Source organism: Scyliorhinus canicula, chromosome 8, assembly GCF_902713615.1.
Source record: "Scyliorhinus canicula chromosome 8, sScyCan1.1, whole genome shotgun sequence".
In the NCBI taxonomy this organism is placed as follows: Eukaryota; Metazoa; Chordata; class Chondrichthyes; order Carcharhiniformes; family Scyliorhinidae; genus Scyliorhinus; species Scyliorhinus canicula.
The window spans coordinates 154,607,018-154,623,079 of NC_052153.1; the positions used below are offsets into that span (position 1 = coordinate 154,607,018).

General features: G+C 44.6%; 1 protein-coding gene across 8 annotated transcripts in view; it reads right to left on the reverse strand.

Annotated features, from left to right (window-relative positions):
- The window catches only part of LOC119970604 (ceramide transfer protein), a 179,923-nt gene that overhangs the window by 79,619 nt on the left and 84,242 nt on the right, over nucleotides 1-16,062 (reverse strand). For 3 of the 8 annotated variants that reach the window (XM_038805495.1, XM_038805492.1, XM_038805493.1), the window contains exons 4-5: nucleotides 1,562-1,669; nucleotides 74-109 (exon numbers count right to left, since the gene is read on the reverse strand). In XM_038805495.1, coding sequence (XP_038661423.1) covers nucleotides 74-109; nucleotides 1,562-1,669 — 144 coding nt within the window. Of the gene's footprint in view, nucleotides 1-73; nucleotides 110-1,561; nucleotides 1,670-11,031; nucleotides 11,377-16,062 lie in introns of those variants that run through there. The other 5 variants (XM_038805494.1, XM_038805497.1, XM_038805500.1 and 2 more) reach the window with 3 other exon arrangements.

The following is a 16,062-nucleotide window of genomic DNA, read 5'->3' on the forward strand; positions in this document are numbered from 1 at the left end:
TGACAGCATTATAAATCAATTGTATTCACCCAATGATGCATTTTGCTTATGTGCAAAATTTAAGCTTTCCTACCTGTTGGTTGAGGTCTTGGACTGGCCCAATGGAAGTCTGTGGTAACAAATGAAGGACTGTATAGTTTTTCATCTTTCAGTTTACAAGATTTTAGTTTCCAGTGCCTCTGGGAACTTTCAACAGAATATGCATTTGTGCTGATAGCGACTTTCCAAAAGTACACAAAAATAAAACCAAAATGGATGGGTGCACGTTTGGGCCTTAGCAAACTGCTTTAATTTCAGATGTCAGTTTTATCCATGATTTAATGAAACTCAAAGTCTCAGCCCAAAGCAAATCCCATTGAAAAATGCTCAACAATTTGCAGAGTGAATTTTCCATGGCAAGAGTGAAAAGCATTGGGACTTTGAAGAATTAACCAAAATTACTTACACGTTTAAATTGGCCGATTATTCGAGAAATGTTACCAATATTTGCAGTAACGCTCGAGTTATGCTTCTCAATTCTTCCAGTCCAACGTACCGCCCTCAAAAAGTCAACCCCCATCCCCATTTGCATTTATGAAAATGCATTTTGCTAACTGAAATTAATGTTAGGTAGTAATGCAGAATGCAGCCTGATTTTCTTTCTTCCACTGAAAACAATTTCACCCAAGACAGATTTTGCCCCCCCATAAACACAGCTTCCAAACCTCTCGCTGTACAAACCTCAGATACACTCTCCCCACTTATTACGCAAGGTCACACGTCCCACAGATATGTGGACCAGCAACATTATAGCCCACTTTTTTTTGTTTAAAACTGGATACTACAAATGAAGGTATTGAGTGGTAAAATCCACTGCTGAACACAAACTGTGCAGTTCAAGCTCAAATGTACTTAAACGGTTTACTGCCCACTCTATATGTTAAATGAACAAAGTTGCCACTATCTGCAACTTGTTGTGCCTGTGAAGATGTATTGACATCTGCAACATGTTATGGTCAGTAATTCTGACCATCAAAATATCTGAGGAAATGGTAACAGTGCCCAAGCACCGGGTATGGGGATGATATATTTGTTTCAAGTCACAATGACTGAAGTATAATTTATTGCATTATATTAGGATTCACTCCTCTGACACTGACAAAACTGACATTTCCTGTCAAACAGCAAGTCAGAGACTAGAGTACACAATCCAAGGTGGCCCTTCATTGAAAATACAAATTAAAGTATTCCTTCCACCCCCACCCAAATGAAGATATAAATTTCATGGCCAGGCAATAATACAACAGGTTTACCAATGTCAGTGTCATAATTGAGACTGTAGGTTGACTGGAATTTCCCATCAATCTTGGAGGAGAAACAATTTCATTCTGATTTTAGCCAAGAATTCAGAACTGACCATGTTAACCAATGTAAGATATGTCCTCCAAAATTAACTTCTTCTCAAAAGCAGAATACTCCAAACTCTCATCTTTGCAACCCACACAAACAAACTGAAAAGCAACATACCTATATTGCATGGATAGGGGAATCTACAGTGAATAAAGACAACATTAGCCCTTACCTTAAATGATGATGTAGATGTGGCAGAATATCCGCTTGCCGCAGATGTAAGAGACAGCATTGAGCCATGACGTCGTAGACTTGATTCTGACCCATAACCAGATTCTGCCTATTTTTAAAAAAACACATTTTAAAACAAGTCATCTAACAACAGTGCATAAACTGCATTTTTCACTTATGTCTCATATCAAATACGTAATGAAAAAATTGTATGGTTTAATTTTGTGCCTAGTTCTTTGCATAACATATAATGGCTCATTTCTTCTGTATATTTAACTAGAATTCGACTCTAAAAACTCTTAAGTATAGATAGTTTTTTTTAATTCTCAGCCTCTCTATTGAGGCCACAATCACTCAAATTATCAGAGATAATCAAAAGTATTCCACCAAAACAAGAAGCTGTGATGGCCACCGTTTCAAATTATACCCTTGGTAGTCAGTCGGCCTGAACAGGTATATAACCGACACGAGCCTTGATAAGCATTTGGTAAAAACCTTGAATTCCAAACATTATGTCATACAAAAGTACTGATTCTGGTTAAGTTTGCATTCTTCAGATAGATACAAACTAGCCAGTACTCTCCTGACACAATCCACAAGAATGTGACCATTTTGTATTTTCTATCAGCACAAAGCCAATTTGAATCTTGTGCTCCAGAATTTCAGGAAATTTGTGGTGCTTTTAAGGGCTAACAAGTGACACCGTAAAACACTGAAATACTAATTGAACAAAATTTTATTCCAAAACAAATTGAAGGAAATATGTGAAGTTTCATTGCTCATATATATCTCAAAGTGCCTGTAGAAAATCGTTTTACACAACCCTGGAGCAGGCACCAGTGAATGCAAAATTTGAGTCTCCTCTTTCAGAGTCTCCCTTTCCTATTCATCTAATGTCATCTGATGCCAATGAAATGGTCAGATGCACCCGACCCCTAGAATCCCTCCAGGAATTAAGGGCTGGTATGTTTGGGAGACCTGCTTTTAAGAAGTATTTGATTTGATTTATTGTTGCATGTACCGAGGTACAGTGAAAAGTATTGTTCTGCATACAGTCCAGACAGATCATTACACATATGGAAAAACATAGAACACACACAATAATACACAATGTAAATACAAAGGCACAAACATCGGGTGAAGCATACAGAGTGTACTATTCATTGGAGAAGATGCATGGAGAGATCAGTTCAGTCCATAAGAGAATCATTCAGGAGTCTGATAACAGCAGGGAAGAAGCTGTTTTTGAACCGGTTACTGCATGTTCTCAGACTTTTGTATCTCCTGCCCGATGGAAGAGGTTGGAAGAGAATAACCTGGGTGGGTAGGATCTTTGATTATGCTGCCCGCTTTCTTAAAGCAGCACGGTGTGGACAGAGAGAATGGATGGGAGACAGTTTTGCGTGATGGACTGGGCTGTGTTTACGGCTCTGTCGTTTTTTATGGTCTTGGCCGAGCAGTTGCCATACCAGGCTGTGGATAGGATGCGTTCGATGGTGTATCTGTAAAAATTGGCAAGAGTCAATGTGGATATGCCGAATTTCTTTCGTTTCCTGAGGAAGTGTACGCGCTGTTGTAGTGGGCTTTCCATTCTGTGATCCTGTTGCCTGCTTTGCTAAGCTTATTCAGTTACCTTTCAAGCTCACTTCAGCAACTGAATCTTATTTAGAACCCCCAATCTGATGATTCTATAGTCCAGATGTATATCGATCAGGAATGAGATAGATGTTGTTTTTCTCTTGGGCGATTAAAGGTTTTGTTGGAGCAGATACAGAGAGAATGTTTTCTCTTGTGGGTATAACTAGAGACCAACAAAATAAGACAGTCACCAAGAAATCCAGTTGGGAATTAAGAGACTTCTTTATCTGAAGAATCTTCAGAATGTGGAACTCCCTACTACAGAAGTGTAAGAAGCGAATAGCACAGATGCACATGAGAATTTGTCCACTGACAGGAAGAATGGAAAAGCAGTAAATAATTTAAATGGGAGTGATTATAGAACTTAGTGGTACAAAGGGAACTGGGATGTTCTGGTACGTGAATTACAGCAGGTTATTTTGCAGATACTGCAAGTAATTAGGAAGGCAAGCAGAATGATGTTGTCATTTATTTCAAGGGGAATTGGATGTAAAATAAGGCAATTCTATCGCACTGTGATGTCACACAAGTGCCAGGCAGTGACCATCTCCTACAAGAGAGGATCCAACCATCACCCCTTGACATTCACTGGCATTACCGTCACTGAATCCCCCCACTATCAACAACATTCTGGGGGTTAGCATCAACCAGAAACTGAACTGGACTAGACTCCCCAAAGCCTGTCCACCATCTACATGGCACAAGTCAGGAATGTAATGGAATACTCTCCACTTGCCTGGATGAGTGCAGCTCCAGCAACATTCGAGAAGCTCATCACCATCCAGAACAAAACAGCCCACTTGATTGCTACCCCTTCTACATTCAATCCCTCTACTTGTCTTGTGTACCAACTACAGGATGTACTGCAGTAACTCACCAATGGCTCTTCAGCAGCACCTTCCAAACCCATGACCACCACCATCTAGAAGGACAAGAGCAGCAGATACTGGGAACACCACCATGTGAAGAATCCCCTCCAAGCACTCACCATCCTGACTTGAAAACATATTGCCGTTACTTCACTGTCTCTGGGTCAAAATCCTGGAATTCTCCTCCCAACAGCACTGTGGGTGTCCCTAAACCTCAGACTACAGCGGTTCAAGGCAGTTCATCACCACCTTCTGAAGGGCAACTAGGGATGGGCAATAATGCTGGCCTAGTCACCGGCGTCTAAATCCCGTAAATGAACCAAAACAAAGTTACATTAGATGCAGTTCAGAGAAAGTTCACTTGACTCATATCTGGTATGAGGGGCTTATCTTGTAAAGAAAGGTTGAAGAGGTTGGGTCTTAATCATTGGAGTTTAGAAGAATGAGAGGTGATTGTTGGGTGAAAATATTCACAAGTAGACCTTAACATGAGCAAAAGAAGAAATGTATTGTTGCAGAGCACTGGGAGAAAGGTCCTGAACCCGGCAGTCTTGCCGGTACATTTTCTCGCTGAGCTGCGGCTTAAACTGGCTTAATATACACTTTCAAAAGCAGGATTAATTTGCATTCGTATTTACATACAGCCAATCAATTCTCTTAGTATCGCAGTTAATTCCATATATAGTTATCAATTCTTTACACAGTATGTTACACTCGCCCAATCATTATGCTGTGCACGTGATTACATAGGTCATAAGGTTATGAGTCGCCAGTCATAAGGTCATGAGTTGCCAGTCCTGGATTTGAACCGGGACCTCTCGCAGCTGTTTTGGCAGCTTAGAATAACAGCTCCTGCAGTCCGTGGAGCACTGGTCATGACTGACCCATTGTTTTTGGAGGATACACCTGTTAGAGTCACTCTCTCAGCAGAAAAAACCATGTAGCAAATTAAAAGCAAGTATTAATTCTTTTTTTTAAAATAATTTTTATTGGAATTTTTTGAAAAATATATATCAACAAAACAATAATAACAATAATAATAATAAACACCCCCCCGGCACCTGTAACAACGCATATAACAAACCCCCCCCCCACCCTCCCCAACCCCAATAAACAACAGAATAAATTAACAATAAGCAAATTAACTTAAACACTATCCCCCTAAACCCCTCCCCGCCCCCTCTTCCCCCCCTTCTCTTCCCCCCCTCCCCCCTTCTCTTCTCCCCCTTCTCTTCTCCCCCCCTTCTCTTCTCCCCCCTTCTCTTCTCCCCCCCCTTCTCTTCTCCCCCCCCTTCTCTTCTCCCCCCCCCTCTCTTCTCCCCCCCCCTTCTCTTCTCCCCCCCCCTTCTCTTCTCCCCCCCCCTTCTCTTCTCCCTTCTTCCCCCCCTTCTCTTCTCCCTTCTTCCCCCCCCCTTTCCCGGGTTGCTGCTGCTGCTGACCTAGTACCTTATCGTTGAGCCAGAAAGTCAAGGAAAGGCTGCCACCTCCTAAAGAACCCTTGTACCGACCCCCTCAGGGCGAACTTGACCCTCTCCAACTTAATGAATCCCGCCATGTCATTAATCCAGGTCTCCACACTCGGAGGTCTCGCATCTTTCCACTGCAGCAAGATCCTCCGCCGGGCTACTAGGGACGCAAAGGCCAAGACATCGGCCTCTTTCGCCTCCTGCACTCCCGGCTCCACCCCAACCCCAAATATCGCGAGTCCCCAGCCTGGCTTGACCCTGGATCCCACCACCCTCGACACCGTCCTCGCCACCCCCTTCCAGAACTCCTCCAGTGCCGGGCATGCCCAGAACATATGGGCATGGTTCGCTGGACTCCCCGAACACCTGACGCACCTATCTTCGCCCCCAAAGAACCTACTCATCCTAGATCCGGACATGTGGGCCCGGTGCAGAACCTTGAACTGGATGAGACTAAGCCTCGCACACGAAGAGGAGGAGTTCACCCTCTCCAGGGCGTCCGCCTATGTCCCCTCCTCAATCTGCTCCCCCAGCTCCACCTCCCACTTAGCCTTCAGCTCCTCTACCGACGCCTCCCCCACCTCCTGCATTACCTGGTAGATGTCAGACACCTTCCCGTCCCCGACCCACACCCCCGAAAGCACCCTATCCCTTACCCCCCCCCGCGGGGGCAAAGGGAACCCCTCCACCTGTCGCCTAGCAAACGCCTTGACCTGAAGGTACCTGAACATATTCCCCGGGAGGAGCTCAACCTTCTCCAGTTCACCAAGGCTTGCGAACCTCCCGTCAATAAACAGGTCTCCCAAGAAAGCAAGTATTAATTCATATAGCCAAGTATCCCACCATACACTGCCAATGCAGAAAGTTTACACCAACAGTGATCTTATTGAAACATTTGATAGGGTGAATACCAAAAGGTTGTTTTCTCTTGTGTGGGAGACCAGAACAATGGTAGAGTTTAAGACGAAGTTGAGGAGAATTCTTTTCTCCGATGATGGTTTGTACATAGATCTCTTCCCCAGAAGGTAGTGGAGCATGTCATTGGATTTTTTTTCCATGTAGAACGAGATCGATTTTAGATAGACAAAGGAGTTGAGGGTTATGAGGGAAGATGGGGAGGTAGAATTGAGAGCATGACGAGATCAGCCATGATCTCATTGAACAGCAATGGCCTCCTCCTGTTCCCAAGTCCCTTGCTCCTATGGAATCAACTGATTGTACCTTGAGGAAATACTCAAAGAGGACCTACAGGCATTTTCCATTCTCAATCTTTTTCCACTCACTTCTGAAGGCATTGAACCACTCCGTCAACAACCATTGAGTACATAGTCAGCAAGGAACTACAAGCTATTCTTGTGAAGGGAATAACAGCCAATCTAAAAATGAGCTTTCCAGTGAGAATCACATTCTAACCATTAGAACTAGGAAGAGAGTGATTTTCTCCCTCTTGACCACAGGTGGGAGAAAGCCAAATATGATGCTCCAATGGAGGTCAGCTAGCTCAGCATAGACCTATCAGCTCTTTATAAATCAATGCCAGGCAGCACGGTGGCCTGGTGGTTAGCACAACCGCCTCACGGCGCTGAGGTCCCAGGTTCGATCCCGGCTCTGGGTCACTGTTCGTGTGGAGTTTGTACATTCTCCCCGTGTCTGCGTGGGTTCCGCCCCCACAACCCAAAAATGTGCAGAGTAGGTGGATTGGCCACGTTAAATTGCCCCTTAATTGGAAAAAATAATTGGGTAATCTAAATTTTTAAAAAAAGAAAAAAAATGAATCAATGCCATGTTAGGCAACAAATTTACCAAATAAGCTCTCGGGGAAGTTTTTGGTTGTGTTTTAAAAGCCTTCCAGGGTTGCTTTGACCTGTTCCAAGAATAAGCAATTTCCTGAAAAAGATAACTCCAACTTCCGTATAATCATCAAAGTACAACTGTTACTCTTAGTCCTGCAGAGCACAATGGAGCAAGACTATGTCCTGGGCAGATACCGTGTCTAAAAACGTATGGCTGACTATTATGCAAGCTTAGCCATCGCACTAATTTCCACAGCAGCTTGCACCCAATTTGTTACGTGGTTAGAAGCTCAGTGAACAGGTTTACTTCACAGGAACACAGAATTGTTCCAGCACAGGACGGCATTTGGCCCGCTCTCTCTAAGGGAGGAAACCCAGGCAAACATTGGGAGAAATTGCAAACTCTACAGTCACCGAAGACCAGAATCAAACCCTTGTCCCAGTGGGGCAGCAGTGCTTACCACTGTGCCACTCACTTGCCCTCTATTGTCCTTTCATGGCTACTCCAGACTACTACTCAAAATTGACCCAAAGAGCCGAAGGGACAAATACATATCTGATGGATCCAATGCCAAACATTTCAAAGGATTTCACATGAGTACTGTACTTAGACTCTTAAGCTACAAAGACCAAATCAGGACAGACAGCAAAAGCTTGCAAAAAGATGTAATCTTTAAGGCGGGGAGGGAGATAGAGAGGCATGGGGAGGAAATGGCAGAGCTTAGAACCCAAGCAATGATGACATGTTTATAAATTATGGGGCAATTAAAATAAGGATGTTCCAAGAGGCCAGAATTTGTTGAGCACAGATATCTTGCAGGGTTGCGGAGCTGGTGGAAATTAAAGATAGGGAGCTGCAAGATTATGAAGGAATTTGAAAAATAAGTATGAGAATTTTCAAAAATCAAGGCATTGTTTATCTGACTACCAACATAGGTGATGGATGAACAGGATTGCGTGCGAGTACGGAGAGGGACAATTACTTCAATTCAGAGAGCTGCCTCTTCTACTTGCTCCATTGGGATAGTGGCTTCATGGAAATACTGCTTATGCCACGATTAGCCACCTTCGGATACCCTCGGATGCTACATGAAGAAACAAACCTTCTTGCAAGAAAAGGACACACTGCATTTGGAAAACCTGTCACTGAATGGCTGAATAGGAACATAGGAATTAGGAGCAGCAGTAGGCAATTCAGCCCTTCCAGCCTGTTCTGCCATTCAATCAGATCATAGCTGATCTCTTTCTGGTGTCAAATGCACCTCCCCACCTGTTCCCCATATCCCTTTAACATGTTTTTTTAAAAATCAGAAATATATCCATCTCCTTCTTGAAACCATTTAATGACTCAGATTCTACTGCACTATGCAGTAGTGCACTACTGCAGCGAGTTCCACAAATTCACCAACCTCTGCGAGAAGTAGTTCCGCCTCATCTCAATTCTAAATCGACCGCTTCTCAACTGTATCTGTGACTTCTCGTTCTAGATTGTCCTACAAGAAGAAACATTTGGTCTACGTTTACTTTATCAATCCTTTTTACTGTTTTATATACCTCGATCAGATCCTCTCCTCCTTCGAAACTCCAGTGAGTGTAAGCCCAAACTGTTTAATCTTTCCTCATACGTCAAGCCTTTCATCCCCAGAATCATTTTGGTGAACTTTTTCTGCTGTCATGTAAACACTTAAAGCTACCAAGACCCTTGGGAATATTTCCCCAGAGTACAGGAACACAAACACAAAGAGCAAATTAACCCAGAAGTGTGAACTAAAATCTATTTGAGGTATTGAATAAGTTATTAACTAATCTTACAATGTGGTGCTAGTTGCAATTGGCAATAATTACCCACAAAGGAAGCACATTTAAACAGTATCATGCCACCTTGTTGCTGAGGTTTGAATAATTCCTCAAGCAGAGTTACTTTACTCCTCTTTTCTTTCTCCCCTTACCAAGACAACCGGAAAACCAGTTCAACAACCTTCAAGCAACATGATTACAACCGAAAAACCACATTAACACAGGTGAAGCTGAAGCTACAGCTTAAGTGTCAGACCTCTGTTCAGTAACTTCAGTCAAAAAATCATGGATTCAAGATACATTCTCGAGATTTGGGCATACAAACTCCTTTACCTACAGAAGCAGTGGTGAACCATAGAATCCCTACAATACAGGAGACTGTCATTCGACCCTATTGAGGTCCACTCCCCTGCTCTATCTTCATAACCTTTCCTAACATGCACATCCCAGGACACTAAGGAGCAATTTTAGCATCGGCAATCCACCTAACCTGCACATCTTTGGAATGTGGGAGGAAAACAGAGCACCCGGAGGAAACCTACGCAGCACGGGGAGAATGTGCAAACTCCACACAGTAACCCAAGGCCAGAATTGAACCCTGGCGCTGTGAAGCAGCAGTGTTGACCACTGTGCCATGCACATAATGGTGGAAAGGGGCTGAGGAGAAAGGCTGTGTAACTGTCAGTCAAGAATTTACCAAGCAGGTAACATATACAGTTTCTTTTCCAACTCACTTGAGAAGTTAGCACACAGCGAGGATGGACATGTCAGGCAAGAAATGGAAGGACTGAGGTGGAAGGGTGGAGCAGATGGAAGCAAGAGATTATGTGGTGAAATATGTTCAACTATCGTGGAACCATTACTCTAAATCATTCGAGTCAAGAACCTTCTGAACACTGCGCCACAGCATGCCATGCTCCAGTGAAACAAACACTATTTTCCATCCATTGTGACATCATATGTCAACCTGTGAAATAACACCACACTTTTGGGGGAACAACAGCTCCAAATAGCTCAGGCCTCAGGTAGAAATGGAGGGATCTTTGTAGGCACGTTATAGCTAAGTTAAACGTTTCACAAATGCCTCATGCTTCAGTACATAGCAAGCATAATAACAGTAAAAAAAAACATGCATTTTGGAGATGATGCAAAAAAAAAATCAATGTTAGAAGGGTTAGTTAATCATGGCCATTAAAGACTTCTTCATAAGGTTACCAGCTGAAAACTTCAGGCTGCTACAAATTAATTGCTGCATTGTTTGGACAACAGCTATGATTCTATGCAATGAAAGCAGCAGCTTTGTTCATCAAGCTGTTTGAGATACTGGTTATTTAGTATATTGAACAAAGTATTTCTAAAATACAGGTAATGAATCAAAATTTCTTTATTTACACTTTACCTCCTGCTTTAGAACTAAAGCAGCACATTACACCATCTACAAAAAGGTGTTCAAATTCAGAAAGAATCAAATGTTTATTTTGAATCATTGGTTTCCTTTGTACATAGTATTTTATAGAAATCAGAAGTTAGGCGACAAATATATTAGCGCACTCATAACTCAGCGGTCAAGAGTTAAAATCAGGTTTGGTCAATACAAATTAAATGCAAAGCCCACCCTTTGACTGCAAGAAAAGCAACTGAAGCAGAGCTGGTCCATGCCACAAACACGACTTTTGGTGCAGATCATTCGACGTTCACTGTGAAGTAATATCAAATTGCAGTAACGATGAATGAAAGTTCTTTCCTCAATCACTCAAACAATCCCAGCACCTCAGAATATACACTGTGAAATTTCAAGGGATGGAGATGGTTAACAGCGGTCCCTTGGTCTTAACAGGAGTAAAGCAGAAATTAGATGCAATGCTGACATTGCCATAAATAAAGCGACTCAACAATGATTTTGATTACCATGCCGAGAGTCAGGGTGCTTTTTCAAAAGCTGGAGATCCATGCAGAAACGATACCAGATGATTTTTACGGACTGACATTGATGGTGCACTGCAACGATGGCTGCTGTTGTCTGCTACAATCCACCATAGGATCCATCACAGCTCCCTTGGTTTCAAAGCAAAACACTGCAATCTGCAGTTAAATATTTTCTGACGTAAATTTAGTTCATTTCTCGTGTGAAAAGGCTGTTGGCAGCCAAGGCACAGAGTGTGGGTTTGGAGCTTGTTCATTAACTGCCTCAAATGTAGACAATAAAACCTCATCCCACACTTTTAATCTCTCATCATCCCAAAGTAGGTCAATACGCTGGCAGAAAAGCAAAGGATCATGGGAATGAATCTAGGTTTAGCATTTTTTTAACAATTTATTTTATTGCTTCCTCCAAATAGTTCAGAAATATTTTTTTTTAATGCTATTTATGATTTCCTGTAAAAGCATGCAAACGCTCCCTTGTAAATATTTAAGTACTGAAGGAACACACCCTTATGTATAAGATTTGCAGCAGCACATTGAATATTCATGGTTAGCAAAAAGCAGCATGCAGCAAGATTGACTCCACTGTAATTATCTATAGCTTTTGTGCAACATTAACACCAGAATTCAACTCGCTTTAAGCTAAAGTGAATTCCCAGCTTTTAACTTGAATTTTCACATGTATGGTCAGGCACGTTAAATATATGGTACATTTTTAAACCACATTTCAGGCCATCAATAATGTTTTAAAATTCATTCATGGGATGTGGGAGGGTCATTGGCTGGGCCAACATTTATTGCCCATCCCTAACTGCCCTTGAGAGTCAACCACATTGCTATGAGTCTGGAGTCACATGTAGGCCAGACCAGGTATGGACATTAGTGAACCAGATGAGTTTTTACGACAATCGCCGATGGTTTCATGGTCATTGTTAGGCTTTTAATTCCAGATTTTAGTTTAATTTATTTAATTCAAATTTCATCATCTGCAGTGGTGGGATTTGAACCTAGGTCCCCAGAGCATTACTCTGGGTTTACTAGTCCAGTGACAATACCACTACGCCACTGTCTCCCCAGTCTGTCAGTGAATTCTCAATTTGGGACATAAAATTTCAGAATTGAAAGCCTCTGCATTTAAAGCATGTAAATTCCACTTTCCATTGATGTATTACTTACTTGCAGCCAATATGTGGCAATGTTACATGAGAACTGGCATGCTTTAACACTGCAGGCAAAATGATTTAGAGCTGCACCACTATGCTCTGGCAGTGAAGTGTTTCATCAATTTCAAATGCCAGAATTAGCGAGCATGCCTTCTCCACTTCGTAACCAAATACAATCTTGCAGTGCTAAAATGTACTGGAATATATTATAACAATTTTGCCTAGTTTATTTCTATTGAACCATAGAACCCCTACAGTGCAGACTGAAACATGAGCTGAAGTACAATACATGCGCATTTCTTGCACTCAATTTCAGTATATATTATTAAATAAGTTACGGTCAATGAACATTGTAACAAACAGTGTTAGGTTAAAATACAAGTTTGTACTTCTTGTACAGCACCTTTCAAAATCTCATGTTCCCAAAGCACTTGACAGCCAATTAAATACATTTGAAGTGCAGTCACTGTCGTAATATTGGGGAAACAAAACAACCAATCTGTGCACAGCAAGGTCCATAATTTGCAGTGAAATAATGACCATATGCAATGGTTCAATGAGGCTGGTTGAGGGATAAAGATTGGCCAGGACACAAGGGAGAACACTTCACTCCTCTACTTCCAATAACACCCTTTATCCAAAAGATGGCATCTCCCTTAGTGCTCTGCTGAAGAGTAGATTTTGTGCTCTCTGTTTAAGTTAGATATTACTACCTTCTGGGTCCTGTTTTTTTAATCTACTAAGACCACAAGACCATCAGACATAGGAGCAGAATTAGGCCACTCAGCCCATCGAATCTGCTCCGCCATTCAATCATGGCTGATATTTTCTCATCCCATCCTCCTGCCTTCTCCCCATACGCCCTGATCCCCTTATTAATCAAGAACCTATCTCTGTCTTAAAGACACTCAGTGAATTGGCCTCCACAGCCTTCTGCGGCAAAGGATCTCCACAGATCCACCACCCTCTGTCTGTAGAAACTCCTCCTCATCTGTTTTAAAGCATCGTCCCTTCAGTCTGAGATGGTGTCCTCTGGTTCTAGTTTTTGCTACAAGTGGAAACATCATCGCCACGTCCACTCTATCCAGGCCTCGCAGTATTCCGTAAGTTTTACTAAGAACCCCCTCGTCCTTCTAAACTTCAACAAGTACAGTCCCAGAGTCCTCAAACGCTCCTAATACGACAAGTTCTTCATTCCAGGGATCATTCTTGTGAACCTCCTCTGGACCCTTTCCAAGGCCAGCACACCCTTCCTTAGATGCGAGGCCCACAACTGCTCACAATACTCCAAATGGGGTCTGACCAGAGCCTTGTGCAGCCTCAGAAGTACATCCCTGGTCTTGTATTTTAGTCCTCTTGATATGAATGCTAACATTGCATTTGCCTTCTTAACTGCTGACTGACCTGCACATTAACCTTAAGAGAATCATGAACAAGGACTCCCAGGTCCCTTTGTGCTTCTGCTTTCCGAAGCATTTCCCCATTTAGAAAATTCCTCCTGCCAAAGTGCATAACCTCACACTTTTCCACATTGTGTTTCATTTACCACTCCATTGCCCACTCTCCTAGCTTGTCCAAATCCTTCTGCAGCCCCTTGCTTCCTCAATACTACCTGTCCCTCTACAGATCTTTGTATCATCTGCAAAATTAGCAACAGTACCTTCAGTTCCGTCTTCCAGACCATTAACGTATATTGTGAAAAGTTGTGGTCCCATCCCAGACCCCTGAGGCACACCACTAGTCACCGGCTGCCATCCTGAAAAAAACCCCTTTATCCCCACTCTCTACCTTCTGCCAGTCAGCCAATCCTCTATCCATGCCAAGATCTTACCCTTAACACCATGGGCTCTTAACTTATTTAACAATCTCCTATGCTGCACCTTGTCAAAGGCCTTCTGGAAATCTAAATAAATCACGTCCACTGGTTCTCCTTTGTCTAACTTGCTTGTTACCTCCTCAAAGAACTCTAACAGATTTGTCAGACACAACCTCCCTTTGACAAAGCCGTGCTCACTCAGTCCTATTTTACCATGCACTTCCAAGTACTCCGCGATCTCATATTTAATAACAGACTCTAAAATCTTACCAATGACCGAAATCAGGCTAACCGGCCTATAATTTCCCGTCTTCGGCCTCCCTTCCTTCTTTAACAGTGATGTTACATTAGCCACTTTCCAGTTCTCTGGGACTTTTCCTGCCTCCAGTGATTCCACTAGAAACTGACTTTTGGGCTCTTTTTAGGCCCCCCAGCGGTGCTGGATCGACGATTCCCGACGTGGGATGGGGTCTGCAATAGATCCCCAGGGTTCTACGGTCCGGACCAGGAGTGGGGCGAGCAGAAAAGCGAGGGCAGCGCCTCTGGAAAAGCAGGGGAAGGGAAACAAAATGGCGGCCGGCGGGGCCCTCGAGGAGTGGAGGCAGTGGGCGCAGGAGCAGCAGGAGACTCTTCAGCGCTGCTTTCAGGAGCTTAAGGTGGAGCTGCTGGAGTCGCTGAAGGCTACCACCGGTAAGCAATCCGGGAGCTGCAGCAGCAAGCCTCCGAAAGAGAGGATGGGGCGGGAAAGGTGGAGATGCACGAGGCGCTCCAGAAAAAGTGGCAGGAGCAGTTAGAGGAGATGGAGTACCGGTCGAGGCGGAAAAATTTACGGATCCGGGGCCTCACGGAGGGGCTGGAGGAGTCGGACCTGGCGGCCTATGTGGTCGTTTTGTTGAACTCGCTGATGGGAGCTGGGTCCTTCCAGGGGCCCCTGGAGCTGGAGGGAGCCCACAGAATACTGGCCAGGAGGCCCAAGCTGAATGAGCCACCGCGGGCGGTGCTGGTGCGGTTCCAGCGGTTCGGTGACCGGGAGTGCCTGCTTCGGTGTGCCAAGAAGGAGCGGAGCAGCAAGTGGGAGAACACGGTGGTGCGGATCTACCAGGACTGGAGTGCGGAGGTGGCTAAGCAGAGGGCCGAGTGTGAAGTTTGGCATGTTGCAGCCGGCGCGTCTGTGGGTCACCTACAAGGACCGTCACCATTATTTCGAGTCCCCGGAGGAGGCGTGGGCCTTTTTGCAGGCTGAGAAATTGGACTCAAACTGAGGGTCAAGGATGGGGGTTTTGTATGTAAATGTAACTGTCTATTTTTTGGAGGGGGGTTCTCTGTTTCATGCAGGATGTGTGTTGGCTTCAGGGTGGGTGGGGCGATGTCTTTTTGTATGGGTCTGGTGGACGGGTTCGGGCAGGGTGGTAAACTGGGAGTGCGGGGAGCTGGTGGTGGGGACCGGCAATGGGAGCTGCCCTAGAGGAGACGGGGTTGGGCAGGGCGAAAGCGCGGGCTTTCCTCTTGTTTCCCGTGTTGCAGGGTGATGGGGGCGGGGACGGGGCTGAGAAGCGCGGGCCTTTGCTTGTTTTTATTTTCCCGCGCAAGAGTGGGGGGGGGGGGGGGGAACACACATAGGGCCTGCTGATGGGCACGGAGGAGGAGGAGTAGTCCCACGTGGGGAGGGGTCGGAGGTGTGGCGGGAGTCGCCGGGGTGAGCAGAAGTTAGCTGGCTCACGGGAGTGCTATGGAGGAGGGCGGGGGGGGGGCTAGGAGGGGTCCTAGCCTGAGGGGGGTACCGGGTTGCTGCTGAAATTGGGGGGGGGGGGGGGGTGAGTTGCCGCCGTGGGGAACAGGGAACAGGCCGAGCGGGCGGCGCTGACCTGTGGCGGGCAGGGGATGGGTTATGGCTAGTCGGCAGGGAAGGGGGGGCAGGGAGCCCTCTGATCCGGAGATAACTTGGAATGTGAGGGGGCTGAACAGGCCAGTCAAGCGGGCCCGGGTGTTTGTGCACTTGAAGGGGCTGAAGGCGGATGTGGCCATGCTCCAGGAGAC